This window comes from Aristolochia californica, unplaced genomic scaffold, assembly GCF_029961685.1.
Source record: "Aristolochia californica isolate CCGP_79_NKW_82.1479 unplaced genomic scaffold, dmAriCali1.0.hap1 SCAF_4, whole genome shotgun sequence".
Lineage (NCBI taxonomy): Eukaryota > Viridiplantae > Streptophyta > Magnoliopsida > Piperales > Aristolochiaceae > Aristolochia > Aristolochia californica.
In genome coordinates this window covers 43,625,858-43,641,642 of record NW_027182103.1, presented here as the reverse complement: position 1 = coordinate 43,641,642, position 15,785 = coordinate 43,625,858, and the positions used below count along the sequence as shown (strand labels likewise).

At 39.2% G+C, this 15,785-nt stretch overlaps 3 protein-coding genes across 7 annotated transcripts; 1 reads left to right on the top strand and 2 right to left on the bottom strand.

Moving 5' to 3' along the window:
- Positions 1-638: 638 nt before the first annotated feature.
- On the top strand, positions 639-3,375 carry LOC137963401 (pentatricopeptide repeat-containing protein At3g49170, chloroplastic). The gene has a single exon (XM_068810524.1). It carries the CDS (start codon positions 639-641, stop codon positions 3,189-3,191), a length of 2,553 nt encoding a protein of 850 aa, XP_068666625.1. The 3' UTR covers positions 3,192-3,375.
- A 539-nt stretch (positions 3,376-3,914) lies between these two features.
- On the bottom strand, positions 3,915-7,120 carry LOC137963539 (uncharacterized). 3 transcript variants are annotated; one of them, XR_011115213.1, is made up of 6 exons: positions 6,729-7,120; positions 6,161-6,315; positions 5,800-6,017; positions 4,908-5,520; positions 4,280-4,811; positions 3,915-4,172 (listed from the first exon to the last, which is right to left on the bottom strand). XR_011115213.1 is itself a non-coding variant. In XM_068810656.1 (6 exons), the coding sequence occupies exons 1-6, from the start codon at positions 6,917-6,919 to the stop codon at positions 4,393-4,395; spliced, it is 1,500 nt and encodes a 499-aa protein (XP_068666757.1). In that variant the 5' UTR covers positions 6,920-7,120; the 3' UTR covers positions 3,915-4,392. The 3 variants fall into 3 exon arrangements, 2 of the variants coding, with proteins under 2 accessions (XP_068666757.1, XP_068666756.1); XM_068810656.1 differs by having other exon boundaries at positions 3,915-4,811; positions 5,800-5,863; positions 5,960-6,017; XM_068810655.1 differs by having other exon boundaries at positions 3,915-4,811.
- Positions 7,121-7,678: 558 nt separating this feature from the next.
- LOC137962245 (spermine synthase-like) lies at positions 7,679-14,189 on the bottom strand. Of its 3 annotated transcripts, none has more exons than XM_068809003.1 (11): positions 14,112-14,189; positions 13,154-13,389; positions 12,979-13,023; positions 11,597-11,673; positions 11,356-11,478; positions 10,425-10,529; positions 10,086-10,158; positions 9,882-9,953; positions 9,360-9,555; positions 9,050-9,179; positions 7,679-8,040 (listed from the first exon to the last, which is right to left on the bottom strand). In XM_068809003.1, exons 2-11 carry the CDS (start codon positions 13,356-13,358, stop codon positions 7,978-7,980), a joined length of 1,089 nt encoding a protein of 362 aa, XP_068665104.1. In that variant the 5' UTR covers positions 13,359-13,389; positions 14,112-14,189; the 3' UTR covers positions 7,679-7,977. The 3 variants fall into 3 exon arrangements, with proteins under 3 accessions (XP_068665104.1, XP_068665106.1, XP_068665107.1); XM_068809005.1 differs by lacking the exon at positions 14,112-14,189 and adding an exon at positions 13,807-13,829; XM_068809006.1 differs by lacking the exon at positions 14,112-14,189 and adding an exon at positions 13,635-13,653.
- Positions 14,190-15,785: the final 1,596 nt, after the last annotated feature.

Here is a 15,785-nt window from a genome sequence, read left to right as displayed (position 1 = left end):
AAGCAGCAGCCATTTTTTAAGCTCTTGGCCTCTTACTGTTTCCTCTCTCTTCTTATCATGGCTTCCGCTTATGATCTCTCTATTTATAGCCAAAGTGAGATGGAGTTCGTTGATGTTTTTGTTGAAATCAAGAAGCCGGCTGATTGCTTTGCATAGTGAAGATGGAGCGGGTTAACCAAGAGAAGCTGCCGATTCCTGTCACTGTCCGTGTGCGAGGGTGATCACTGATCAGATCATCCTCACAAAGAAGTTGATACGGACATGATCAGATTCAGCGGTTGTCACTAACAAAAGTAGAATATTTAAAATAGGGTCACATCGTGATTTCTGCAATTCCTGAACAACTTAAATCCAGTAAGAGATCTTTCGTCGCCCTCATGGGTGGATAGTTCTTTGTAACTACTACGGAAGGTGTTCCAACCCGACTGAGCACATGAGAACTCGACTTGGACTAAGAAGTCTTCGTTACGAGAGAGGTTGCAGGAAAGACTACGTTCTGCTGGTTCAACCCCTTGGTCAGGCCGGCTCCCGCTGCCATACTTGGTCGGTCGTTTTCCTACATATATATAATGTCCTTTAACTTCCCCTTTGCTATTGCAAAGTTACCGTTAAATTTGAATTCTTAGAGGTTCCCGAGCATGAATGTCTGCCTCTCCTTACCCGCCACTTTCACGTCGCTTCCCTCAAAATCTTCCTGGCCAAGGTTGTCTTCGTCGCCCCAATCTCTCACGAAGCACCCAAATTTCGAGCTTCTCAAGAACCGTCTAATCCGACTTGCTGACGATGGCCACCTCGGACACGCTGTCTCCACCTTAGATTTTATGCAGCAGCAGGGGATTCCACCGGATCTCTTGACTTATTCTGTCCTCTTGAAATCTTGCATACGAACGCGTCATTTCGACCACGGAAAGCGCATTCACGCCCGTTTGCTCGAATCGAGTATCGAGCTCGACACTGTCGTCTTGAATACCCTCATAACTTTGTACTCCAAATGTGGGGATCTGGAGAAGGCGAATGAAATTTTTAAGGAGATGGGAAATAAAAGAGGATTGGTGTCTTGGAGTGCGATGATATCTGGTTACACCCGAAACGGCAAAGAATTTGTGGCCATAACGGCCTTCTATGATATGCTTGAGAGTGGGGAATACCCAAATCAGTACTGCTATTCTAGTGTTATTCAGGCCTGTTCTAACAAAAAGTATGCGTGGATCGGGAAGGTGATTTTTGGTTCCACCTTGAAAACGGGTTACTTTGGGTCAGATGTATGCGTTGGGTGCGCGTTAATTGACATGTTCGCAAAGATAGATGACATGGTGTCGTCTCGCAAAGTGTTTAACGAAATGCCTGAGAGAAATGCTGTTACCTGGACTTTGATGATCACTAGATATGCTCAGTATGGTTTTGCAGAAGCTGCTATAAATTTGTATTTTGATATGGAATTAAACGGATTCTCTCCGGATGTTTTCAGCTTAAGCGGTGTTATTTCTGCAGCCACTGCATTGGAATCCCTTCATGTTGGCAAATATTTGCACTCAAGAGCTATCAAAGCGAGATTGGCATCAGATATTTGTGTTGGATGCTGCCTGGTAGACTTATATGCGAAATGTGAGGGATCAATAGATGATGCCGGGAAGGTGTTCGATCGAATGCCTCAACATAATGTAATGTCTTGGACTGCCATGATTACCGGGTACGTCCTAAGTGGAAGAGATAAGGAAGCAATAAAGCTTTTCTTGGACATGAATGAAGGCAGTGTCTGCCCAAACCATTTCACGTTTTCTAGCCTTCTTAAGGCTTGTGCAAATCTCTCAGATGTGAATATGGGTGTACAAATTTATGCCCATGTGGTTAAACTTGGTCTTGCAGCAGTAAATTTTGTTGGCAATTCTTTTGTTGGAATGTATGCTCGATCTGGTAGGATGGAAGAGGCTCGCAAAGCCTTTGATCTTCTGTTAGAAAAGAGTCTGGTTTCCTATGATGTTTTAGTCGATGGGTACATAAAGAATTTGCGCTCAGATGAAGCTTTTGGAGTCTTTCACCAAATTCAGAATGAGAGTGCTGGGATTAGTGCTTTTACTTTTGCAAGTCTTCTGAGTGCAGCCGCAAGCATCTCTGCATTGGGGAAAGGTCAGCAGCTCCACGCTCGGATACTCAAAACCAGCTTAGAGTTGGATAGAGGTGTGAGTAATTCTCTTATCTCCATGTATTCGAGGTGTGGAGCAATCGACGATGCTTGCCAGGTTTTCAACAATATGGATGACCGGAATGTGATCTCATGGACTTCCATGATCACAGGTTTTGCTAAACATGGTTATGCTAGAAGAGCTCTTGATTTATTTTCTGAAATGGTTGCAAGTGAAACTAAACCCAATGATGTTACCTATATAGCTGTTTTATCTGCTTGTAGCCATGTGGGAATGGTTGCAGAGGGCTGGAACCATTTCAATTCCATGCACAGAGTTCATGGAATCACCCCAAAAATGGAGCACTATGCATGCATGGTTGATCTACTGGGGAGATCAGGATTTCTCAAAGAAGCTCATGAATTTGTAGCTGCTATGCCTTATGAAGCAGATGCCTTGGTATGGAGAACATTGCTCGGAGCTTGTAGGGTCCATGGGGACATGAATCTTGGGGAAATAGCAGCTAAACGTATTCTAGAGCTGGACAACCTTGATCCATCAGCTTATGTTCTCTTGTCCAATCTGTATGCTTCAAGGAATCAGTGGGACGAGGTGGCCAAAATAAGGAAAACCATGAAAGAGAGGCAACTGACCAAGGAAGGTGGCTCTAGCTGGATAGAGGTAAACAATGTTGTACATAAGTTCTATGTGGGGGATACCTCTCATCCAAGAGCGAAGGAGATCTTCTTGAAGTTGGACGAAATGGCATTCGAAATCAAGAGTATGGGTTATGTACCAGATAAGAACTTTATTCTCTATGAAGTGGAGGAAGAACAGAAGGAACAGTACCTGTTTCAACATAGTGAGAAGATAGCTGTGGCTTTTGGTTTGATAAGCTCATCCTTGTCAGGCCCCATTCGCATATTTAACAACCTTCGAGTCTGTGGTGATTGCCACAATGCAATTAAATTCATTTCAGTGGCTTCCGGTCGAGAAATAGTCATCAGAGATTCGAATAGATTCCACCATATTAAGAATGGTATTTGTTCTTGTGGGGACTATTGGTGATTTGCAAGGGAAGTGCTAAGCCAATCAAACCTGAAATTGAGTGCAGCTACCGGATTCCTTTCAATTTCATAATGTGAATCCAAATCAGGACCATAACCTGTTGACTTGAAACAATGGAAACTCTGAGGCATTCCCAGCTGTTCATTATATATAGCTTGTATTTGTTGCCATAATTATCCTTTGAAACCGGTGTTCATGTTCTGATTCTAATTGTTCATCGTATAGTTTTCAAAATCTGTTACTGGTTCGAAATCGAACAAAGATGCACTTTCAGCATCTTTTTTCTAACAAATGTCTACAGAAGTCTCTTCTTCCATAAGGTATAGAAGAACTAGTCCAGAAACAGCTTTTTCTACACTTTGCACTCAATCTACTGTACAGAACCTTCAACAAAAACACATTCGACATACAACAAACAAATCTAAGTAGATAATTCATTGTCATTCTTCAGTATTTGATAACCTCTGACTTGCATGTATGTTTCTCAGGCAGGTTCTATAATACAGTTTGGACAAGGATTGGAAGGAGCAAAATAGATTGTACATTAGCAAAATTGAAGTGTTTTAGTGATTGTGAAGTTGGGTGCAAGGCTCATCTCATGATAACTAACCAACTTAAGAAGCTTTTTTTCCAACTAATAAATTCAAGATTTTTCTCCTCACTAATCTATGTGGGACTATTCCTTAACAACTAAGACACCCTTCAACCTCAGTCTTCCTAGGGTACGAACAAATTCCTAAATCTTTGAATTCCATGCACTCTTGAATTATGACTACATTCATCCCATTGCACTTTTTTTTTGGTCCTTCTCAATTTGAGAATGAAACAAGATAAGCTGCAAATGACTAATATGATTACAACAACACAACATGAGTTCAAGGCAAAACACAGGTAAAGTGGTGTGTTAAGACAACCAATTGATCACTGGAATTCCTTCTCCCTCGAGCATATTTGGCTGCATAATACCTGTATCTTTTGTATCTTGAAGAGTGATTTTTGAAAACACAAAACATGATCAAATCAGATGTGACTTGAGAGTCTGAGCAGTGAATGCGCAGGGGCCAAGAGAGTATGAGAGAGATGGCTACCTATAACTGCAAAATTCTCCTCCCAGATACCACATGGGGGGTATGACTGTTTGCACCGTTTTGGTCTTGAAGGTGTCCCCATCTTTGTTTCGTTAAGCAGGGATAAGCTGTTGCTAATTGGTTGGGTCCATGGGCGAATACTGAATGATTTCATGCCTCATCTTGATTTGAGGGTAATGTTTACAGAACCCATAAATTGCATCAGCAGTTAAAAGCCAACATTCTCTTAAATCCAGCACCTGCAACATTGCTTGTGGCTTGAACATCTGAAGGCCAGAATTTGTCAACACAGCTCCTCGAATGCCAAGGGATGTCAAATTTGGAAGTATTGATAAAGAATGCAAGGAGATATCTGACAAAAAATCACTTTTCAGGTATAAATGGTTCAACTCTCTGAGAAACAGGAGAGGATTCAGGAACTCATCCCTAAGTTGGGTCTCTTCCAGATTTAGGTTTCTCAAATGATTCAAAATTTGAAGTGCCGTCAGCGAGGGAACTTTTTGAACATTGTCGCTTCCTTGGTAAATGAACCCTGAAATTTCAGCAGAAAATGCAATAATAAAAATGTATAATGGCAAGATACACAGAAAAATGCCCTTGAGGGTAATCATTGAGTGCAGAGTCAAACCTCTAATATTTGTGTGGCTTAAATCAACCTCCCTCAATGATGGTATCAAGCTGATGTAGAAGAGAACAGCATCATCAACAGATGTATGAGACAAAGATAAAGTTTCAAGATTTGGCATACTTCCAGCTAATACAGCAACTCCATCAGAGCTAACTCTAGTATGGCCTAGATTTAGATATCTCAAGTTTATTCCAGCCCTCACAACTGAATCGATTAAATTATCCACCATTCTGCTGTGGCTGAGATTTAAATGCTCTAGTGCTGCCATGTTTCCTAAAAAATAGAAATCATCAACTGAAGAGCAAGATAGATCCAAGAAGGACAGGTGTCTTAAGTCAAGAGCAGAGAAGGCTCTATGCACGTCTACAAGCTCAGCTCCGAGAAGAAGAAGCTTCAGTAAAGGAACTTTAGCTTCAAGCCCTACATCAAATATAAATTGGATGCTGCAGTTACTCATATTTAAACACAAAAGAGATTGCAGATTTGGCAGCTTTGTGACACTCGTCCAAGCTAGATTCAGGAAACTCAATTTTGGGAACACCTTAAGGTCAGCAGCTCCCATATTTGATATTTTACTTCCCCACAAATCCAGGTGTTCCAGTTGGGTTAATCCCTAAAAATAAGATAGAAGTGCCAATGATTATCTGTAATACTTGAATAGTTCTTCTAATATGAATGTGACTAAATTTGTAGAAGTTGTAAATGGTTCTGGTATACTACCAGAACCTGTACTTCATTATATAAGATATGCAGTTAATTCCTTTGTAAGAATTGCAATAAAAACATATGTTAGTGAACAACACACGACAAGCAAATGGTAGTCAAAATACTGGTTAAGTTGAAAATAGCAATTGAATAATACAAGAATTGGAGTAACATGAATACTGCATACCTTCAATGAAGAAAGAGCAAGATCAGAAACAGGCAGACCTCCCAGATCCAAGGCACGCATTTTTCTAAAAGAAGAGAGTCGCATTAGAGCTTTTGCAGTAACCAATGTTTCCGATATAAATAGTCTCTCCAGATTTGGAATGGATAGTAGATGTTCTAACCCAACATCAGTAACTTTTGAGCATCTAGACAGGTCCAGCTCCTTTAAGCTAGTCATTCCTATCGTAACAAGAGAAAAAAAGGAGACGGGAATCAAGATTTAGAGAACAACCGTAACAAGGTGTTAGCATACAGATGTTCATGGTCTATAGCTCTTAACAAGGTGTCTTTAGGCGATGCATGCATTGGATAACCAATCGTACCTGCTAGAGGCCAAAGAGAAGAATCGGTGACACAGCGGCACTCAGCAATGTTTAAAGATCGCAGATGACGGAAAGAACCCAAATATGCCAGCCATTCCGCATCAACAAAACTCTCACCGCTCAAATCAATCTCTTCAATAGAGTTCTGGAAGACTCTACAAGAAGCAGCTAACATAAATCAGAATTCAGATCCCAGGTTCACGCCAGTATGACATAACACAGCAATTTATCACCCATCGAATGTTCCAATAAAAGCAAACGAAGGTTTACTACAACATAAGAGTCCTTGTCAGGAGCACAAAATATTGGACTTTCTTTCATACGACGAGGCTCCTTGTAATCTAAGCTCGCCAGACAAAGCACCGAGTCCATGACATGACACAGCAGTTAACGCAGTTATAAACTCCAGATTCCAAAATTACAACCTGCAGATGACCATTAGAGAAAAAGGAAGGAGCTTTGCCCCAAAGTCGCATTCAAAACCCTCGATACCCCCCACCATTTAAAATAAATTCGCAATCAAAATAGAGTACCAGACGTGAAGGAGCGGAAAGTATAATAAACATACTCGAGCAAGGAAGGGAAAGCAAGTCGTCGACGAAGGAGTTGACGAAGAAGCTCCTCCGCTAGTGGCGCCGGCATTCGCTCAAGCGTTTTCCGCTGGCTCCGCCATTTCTCGACGCTTTCTCTGCTCCGAGTTGCGGCCTCGATGCAGAGATGAACCAATCGACCTTCGGCACTGACACCCTCGCTCGCCATTTTCGGCTCCCTCTTCTTTGATCGCTTGGTTCTTTCCTCTCCTCCGCGAACCACCGTACTGGGAAAATGTAAAGTAACGAGAATGCTAAGTGCTAACCAAGGCGTGGCACGCAAGCTCCTGGTAAATTACATCGAAATTTTGAGAATTCTAAGAACAGTACGAGGAAACAGAGCTAGAGAGGTGTCTTCACAGAGGGAAGATTTGCTCTTTGATGGACGTTGAGCGAGCGAATCGATCTAATACTATAAGCTTCTCGGACTCTGCTGCTTTACTTATCTGCACTAAATTATTCCTGTGCATCTAAAATTTAAATGCTTCAGATGACCGAAACTCTGTCCGGCCATTAGAGTATCTTTGTCTATAAAATAACACGGAATTGAACCTCAATCCATCTAACCAACGAACTCGACAGTCAGCTTCCTGAATCTAATTTTTATTACAAGAACGACATCAAGTGATTCGATCTTTTAGTAATAAGTGAAGTAATTGCAGAATTATTCAAATGCCACACTCATCTCTTGTAAGACAATAAATTGTTCAATCTAACTCGAGGCAAGCTGGTTGCCTGCCTCCTATTCTCCTCCTTTTGGCATCGCAATTTCTTCAAACCATACTCTTCAGTCTACAAACTCTTTGGACTCCTTCCGTTTAATACATTTCCTAGACACAATATTAGCCACTTCACATTCTCAAAACATGCTCCAGGTAAAAGGCCGCTTCAATCAACCACAAAAAGATATGCTAAGGAGCCACATTACTTTCTTAAATAATCAAAGACAGTCGTAGTTATTAAGTCCAAAATGGAAGAAAAGGAGACTAAACTTCTATCGAAACCAAAATACATTACATATCATTTTATTCTATAACACATTCACGCCTGCAAGTTCTACGTAGAAATCAAGCTAACGTGTGGAGAGCCTTCTCACAACAGTTACTGGGTCGATGCTGCTAAACAGTAGGGGGATTCCTGCCCTCCATATGTAATCAATCAGAAGACAAATTAAATAGAAGGCCCTATATCACCAATGGAAGGCGGATTCCCAGCATGAGTAGAGTATCACAAGACCCCATTTATCCCCCTTCTCGCAAAGGATGGTAGTGCAAATGCTGCAGTGTGGACCTGATGTTGCAAAAATGGAGCAGTCAATTTCAGTTAGTGTGTAAATAAATAGGATGTCACCATTTGATAGAAAACAGATATTCCCAGTCCAGCTCCATGTAAAACACATTCTGATCGATCTACAAACACTAAGAAGCTCAAAACTCATCAAGATAACGTCATTTTATTGAATTCATGATATGCAAATTAAAATCGACATGCCAATGACTCTTCTGAACTCTGGAGTTCGAGCACAGGAACAAATCAATGTGACCAGGAGGAGTAAAACAGAAGTCCGTGATTTTGTTAAAAAATATACCAGTTACATGCTCTCTAACATTCTAAAGTCAATCACTAACCACACCAAAATGTTAAATATCGATGAATGAAGTACAAGTCTTCCACTTAGTTGGCCACATTCCATCATGTGCACAAATGACAGCATGGCTTCGTCTGCATTATATTTCTCATTAGTACTACGAATGTCTAATTTTGGAAGATCCTCCCATGCTATTCATACACTGCACTATTTCCTAGGCAGTGATTTTGGACTATGCAGTCATTTGCAATTAAATATCATTTGAACTGTGATGTTTGTGACATTCCAATCAATGACTTTCATGAAGAATAGATTACATGAAAATTTCGTCTTCGTAACTTGCCTCTGAAAGGTAAATTACTCATCCAAAACAAGAATACAATAAAAACTAGCACAGTTAGAACAAGAATCCAAAATAAAAAGAAAAGTAATAAAAAATAAAATTTGACAAAATACAAAATAAAATAACCTTTCAAAACTTAAAAGTCCAATACGAATTAAGATCTACACGGTCTTCTCAGCTTTGTTGGTAGGTGGCCAATCATTTCATCATAAGCAAAGAATTTTAAAGGAAAGACCAACTCCCAATTAAGAAAAGAATTACAACAACCACCTCTGTAGAAGATTTAAGTCAAAAGTAGGTTTTGCACTTCTTATACAAGAGTACCCATATAGCAAAGAAAAAAATAATATGCAAAGAGAAGCGCATACCTCTGAATTATAGAACCTGAGTTCCCTCTTGAACTCAAGTGCCCCGTCAAGCTTTTCAATAGGATTTACTGGATTCAAGAAATCCACAGGTGGGCCACCCGTGGAGCATATCAAGAATCCAATCACACCACTGTGTATTAACCAAAAAAGGACCTTCAGACGTAGGCATAACACAAAAACAAACTCATCATAATTTAAAATACATGTCTAGGTCTGGATCACGTCACCGAGATAATGCACCAAGACACGTCCAGTGACATTAAACTTATTACAAAGATAATATAAATGTAAGCGAAAGATACACCATTACCTTGGGTATGTAGGTACACTTGTCCAAGCATAATGCACAGAACCTTTGAACGTCTCCCGGCAAATAGAGATCATATCTTGAATAAGATGTGTATGAAGCCACATACTTTCAGCTTGACTGCAAAGCACACCACCAGGCCTCAATGCCTTTGCTGCTGTCTCAAAAAATGGCCTTTCAACAAGTTCTTGAGCAGGCCCTAAATCCAAAAGCACATAAAGAGGACAAGATACCAGTCATATAATATAAGAGATCTAAGACTCTTTTTGTTTTTTTTTTTTTTTTTGAGAGGGTGTGGCGCGATTCGAAGTCGCAACCTGATGCTCCTGGTTATAAGACTCTTATTATTTATTTATTGTGAACTGCAATTATGAAAAATTTTAGTTCAAGATATTGTAACAAGCAGTACACAGAGAGTTAATTTTACTTTAGGACAGTAGATCTGGGAGAGTGGATATATTTTACAGCCATCTCCTTTTACCACAGAATATATGATGAACTTGAAAGTTCTGAGTAACTGCATACCCACTGGATCAGACGAATCCACAATGATAGCATCATACATTCCTGCTGGTGCATTCCTTAGAAATTCAGCCGCTACGAATTTCCAGAGAAATCATAAGATTAAAAAAAAGTTAGCATAGTACCTGAAATGCTTACGTAAAATTAAATGTTCAATTTACTAATAAATGAGACAGCAGCACTTGCACCCGTAGATGAAAAACATACCATCACCAACATGAAGCCGCACACGGGGATCCTCAAATCCAACAGACAGATCCGGGAAAAACTTCTTACACACCTAAAGGCAACTTTCTTTTTCAATATTTAGAAAAGTAGAAAATAGAACAGAAAGAAGAGAGGGAGATGAAAAAGGTAAGACCATGATTGTTGGTCCCCCTTCTCTTCACTATTTATTACACGTCAAGATTTGGCTAATTCAAAAAGATGAAGGCAATTTCTAAAACATAAACTATAGATTCTCCTGAACATCCAATAACAGAAAGAAAAACTACATGAAGCAAATGGGCACAATAAGTGAAGAATCAATGCTGAAAGGACACTTACATCTATCACCAATTTATCTATTTCACAAATATCTATGCGCTCCACGGAGCTATGGCGAGAAATTTCCCTAAGGACTCCACCATCACCACCTCCTACAACCAGAACCTGCATTTGACAGTGTTCCACTCAGCTTACTAACTGATCAAATAGAACTTTTACCATGTGAAGAGAACAAAAGTAAAAAGTAATAACAGCAATTTTCTAACCAACTCATCAACCAGTGCTTCCCAAGCTTCAGAAACCCAATCTACAATAACAACAAGGCTAAGGAAGTTATTTTCCAGAATTTTGATTACACATGCACTCTACACCCCATCCCAGGTGAACAGGGAGGGGCTTTTCACCCAGACGTCTTGCGTATCAGGCAAGACATCTCATACAACATATACACCCACTCCAGCCAATGAGACTGCTATCCAAGACTTCACAATATAACCCAACACCCCTCCTAATGTCTCCATTGATTGACAGTTCAAACCTTTGTAATAAAGAAGTAATAAAAGCATCATGAATACATTTTCAGGAAATAAAGCTAAAAAGCTTTAGTGTGCAGTCCATTGGCTCAGGGACTCACAATATATGATTAACAGTGTGTTTATTTAATTTAATTCTCTCTTTGTTTATTCCTTCTGAACTACCCTTTTTAGTTTTCGGAAGTTCTATCTTCCTTGTTATTTTTTAGTACCTCATGAACACAGTTTGTCTTGAAAAAGCAAGTTCCAGTCTGGCAGATATCACTGGACTGTTGCTGAAGCAGAAACAATGCTTTTTTTGAAGTGTTTTTTTTTTTTTGAAGTGTGTATAAATTCCTTCTAGATTTGCAGTCAATACAAGCATATAGGCCCAAATAACACTTCATATTTATGACCGAACCTGGTGCAAAAAACAAGATAAAGGAATAGACGACTGAGAAAAAAGTTTGGCTAATTACAGTTTTAGGAGATGGAATCGAACAAAGAGGAAGATGAGCAATCATCTCTTGGTAGGCACATTCATCTTTCTCAGTCAACTGAACAATACCATCAAGCACAAGCACCTTTCCATATGTGACCGACTACACAAAGCCATTACAAATACACCAAATTAGAATAAACAAAATAAAGGTAGATAAAATGACAAACTAAATCCTTTATGCATAATTCAGTAATATAGAACTTGTGGGAATGGTGAACCTCAAACACCAAAATCTCTTGATACTCTGACTTTCCTTCATACAAAATATTTTCCACTTTTAGAGAATGGGCCTCTCCTAAAAACAGCAATTCAAAAAGACATCAGACATGTTAATAGAACAATGACTTAATAAAGTGGATGAAAAATCCAATTAACTTTCACATAGGTCAATAAACGAGCCAAGCTGACCAATGAGCTTAATTAGACCAAGCTGAGCTCCCTTTGCTTACTATCAGAATAAATGATAATACAACACACAACTATGTATCATGATTCAACTGTGTTTAAGCTCAAGCTTCAACTCAGCCTGTACCATCATATTTGAGGCAAGCTTGAAAAGAAAAGAAAAAACAGATCATCTTGTTTGCTGCCTACTTCCAGGAAGCACCATCTCACTACATTCCCGTTGGATCCACTATGGTTTTTGCACTGGAACAACCTTGGATTTGAATAAGAAATAAGGGTTGTTATGTAGTAAGAACACAAAAAAACTAAGGTACTTTGTACCACTGCAGAATATCAAATGATAATGGGACTTGTCAGCTTTGTGAGAAATAAATCTTGGAAGACAACCAACTACTTTTGAACCTTGAGCCACAGGATAATGCTATAATCAAGAAAGTGGCTCCACTAAAGAGCCATTAGCAATGACATATAGCATAGGGCTGGTAGCAAGTCATAGTATTGCATGGGCACTGACAATCACCGTGAACTGTTATTGAGGATACAGATTTCAAATATTTGATTAATTTAGAAGAAAAGGTAAATTAGAGAACAACCAGCAGAGCTTTGAAACAACAGAAAACACCTAGGGATCTATCAGAAGTAATAAGCATTCCTTGTAACAAGAGAGCAACCAAAAAGGAATCCATTTCACCAAATCTATTACAAAAACAATCACACATCCTGATTTCTCAGTTACACATGATAAAAACACCATATCAGGAAGCATCTTATTCAGATACAGAAGGGATGCAAAAAAAATGGCCTCACATTTTGATTCTATTATGTTAAGAATAAAAAGAAAATACACTTCACAAGAATAACAAGAATGCTGAATCGATATCAACGATGGCACCTTCCAAGATGACACTGCCGGCTTGAATCTCATTCTGTATCAAATTACTTACTATGATATAATACATGTACAAGGTGGATCAGGAGTCACTTCAAGTCTAAACTGCTGCAGGCATGGTATGGCTCGTGATATAAAAGTCTGAGAGGCTATATATATAAACCAGAAAGAACATAGAGAAACATCATCACTAAGTACGGAAAGGACATCATGGAATAACAAAACATCATCTATCCAGAGCATAAAAGATTTTTAAAATAGATATCGTTGCCCAGGGTCTCGACCAACAGAAAGATGATAGCATACCAGGCCACATAGGGTTGTTATAATATAGGACCTTTCCTGCTTCATCTACAAAAATAAGCAAAATGAAAAAAAAAAGAAAAAAAGTCAGAAGCAAGCTCACAGAGGTTCGTTCAATATAAAATTTAGTACGGGTAGAAGAGAGGGGAAAAAAAAAGAGAACATCAAAGATATTAACCAGAACGTGAGCGAGGTCCAGAAAACCACCCAGAAACAACTGTAGAGTGGCACTTTGCCTCAAGCTCTGGATTTGAAGCTGTAGCCTTCAGGCAACATGAAGGAATAGCCTTGACCTTGGCCTTGCCCACATAGTTCTTGTCACTCTCCTTCCCCATTGGAATCTTCTGGCAGTCCAAACCTCTTCCTGCAGCGTCTACCTCCATACACTCTTCTGACCTGAGCAGTCTCCAGTCTCTGAACAACTCAACCAAAACAAAAATATCTCACATTAGTTCTGCTACAGTTGCAAGCTGGTAGGAGAAAATAACTTAATAACAATTAAATAAATAATCACTATTAAACTAACAATTAGAGATAACTAAGAAGAAAAAGAAAACAACGTATTTGTTCAAAAGGAAAACATATTATACACGGAATTAGCAAAGAAAAAGGCAAAACAAAGAAGAACAGAATAAAATCGACAAGACGAGACAACACACCTAAAAAGAGAGATGAAAGCTTCGCTTTGCTACAAAGACGCATGCAAAAACAAAAGAAAGAGCGGGAGACGCACACATTACACCCTTTTAACCACGTCCACCAAAATTGCAAACCCATAAGGTAATCACAATTCAAGAGCCTATAGCAAGGAAGGAAGATAAAAAAGCCAACCCGTTAAAGTAAGACAAAGAAACTGTTAAACTCTAAAACCACCAGAAAGCATCACACCTCCGCCCACGGCCCAATAATTGTCAAACGCCAACAGCATTCCTAACAAAAGAAAAGCCTAGCGGAAAAAACAACTGTTCTACACCTACGCAACCTCCGAAACATAACCCTAAACAAGGAAGGTAAAATTCCCACTTTTGAGCAGTCCAAGGCGTACAATTCTCTACTCCAGGAAAGCAAAGAAAAAGAGTTAAACTGAACATACAGATAAAAAGAAAGAAAAAAAGGAAACAGAAGGAATCTCTTGCCTTATTCTGATGTACTTCGCCGAGGCTGATAGTGAACTTCGGTCGCGGGAAAGATCGTCTCACTCTCGGTGAACAGACTTGGACGCAAAACATGAGCGAGAGAGGACAACAAGACTATAAGTACATCCATCTTTTCTCAAAATGACGCATTATGTCCTCCAAGAATTTCTATATTTTTTTAATGACGAGTGCCGCTTTCCCCCTCCGGTTTCTTATTTAATTAATTAATGATTAATGACTGATTAAGAAGAAAAGCACGGATAAATCGGATCCGTCGATTAAAAAGCCCAAAACACGTGGTACAAAAGTTGTGGCTACCACGATCACGACGTTGATGGGTACTGTCAAGTCGTCTCCATACATCATGGTACAATGATGGACTGCCTTGTGATGGGCCCGTGGGCCCTGTGTCGGTTAAAGTGGATCAATTCCATTTGATGCTTGTTTTCCTTTTTCTAAGAAAGCACATATTACCCGGGCCGGAAATGCTTAAGCAATATAATGGCGTAATACAGCAAGAATGAATTAATATCGAATCCCACCAAGGGTGGCTTCGAACCGAGTGGGCTCGGTGTCGGCTCGATTTGATTCGTTATGGCTCAAATTCGACCTCTGAAATTGGCTCGTTTACCTTAACGAGTCGAGCTCAATCGAAGCCAGGTACAATTCGTCGGCTCGCGAGCCAGCTTGAGGTGAGTCAGGATCAGTATCAGGTCGGGAGTGGGGGAGCGGGAGCGTGAGTGAGAGCGAGGGGGGGAAAAAAACTTCCTCCCCTCGTCATCGCCGAGCCCCTCCCGTTGGCTGTTGTCGACAGCTATTTCTTCCTCTTGTCGTCGTCGCCTCTATTTCCGTCACCGCCATTTCTGTTACCGCCTCTTCCGTCGCTGCCGTCATCCCCAACGACAGGTCCTCCGCGGCGCCGTAACCCCCTTCCCTCCTCCTCGTCTCGGCAAAAAACCAGAACCAGGGGAGAAATAATCTTCCCCCTCCCCCGCGCGAAAATAATTTCGCACGTGCGAGATCATAAAAAAAAAAAAAAAAATCCTTAACCTCTCATTCCTCATAGCTTTTGAAAAAAATTAAAAATATATTTTATAGAAATAAGTTTCTATGAACTATTAGTGTCTCTTGTTGTTTTTAAATATTTTTTTAATTAAAAATTCTTATTAAAAATCACATAATTTTCTAATTAAGATTTTCCTACCAAGATGGGGTAGAAAACTATATAAAAAATTTTGAATAAATATTCATGTTGTAGTGAAGCAATTTTCATTACAATTTTGTGTTTGATATTTTATTTGATTAAAAAATTATCGATAAATATAATAATATATTAAATTGATTATTAATTTTTATTTATTTCCCTAGAAGATGCAATAAAAAGTCCATTTAACTTTCCTAAGAAAAATTTAAAATATATTTTTGTAATTTTCTAATAAGTCACTAAAAGTAATAAGATTTTATTTAAAGTTTTTTTTGGGAATATGTATCATAAGAAAAATATTTCTAGTTTTTCCTAGAATATAAATTTTTATCTAGGGGCACTAAGGAGGCCATAGTAAATTTATGGCCAGATTCAAAAATTACTAAACAAGCTAGACAACAATTGTGAGTAAAAAATATTAATATTGGTGCATTTTAATCCATCATTGAAATTCAATTCTAAACTTTCCT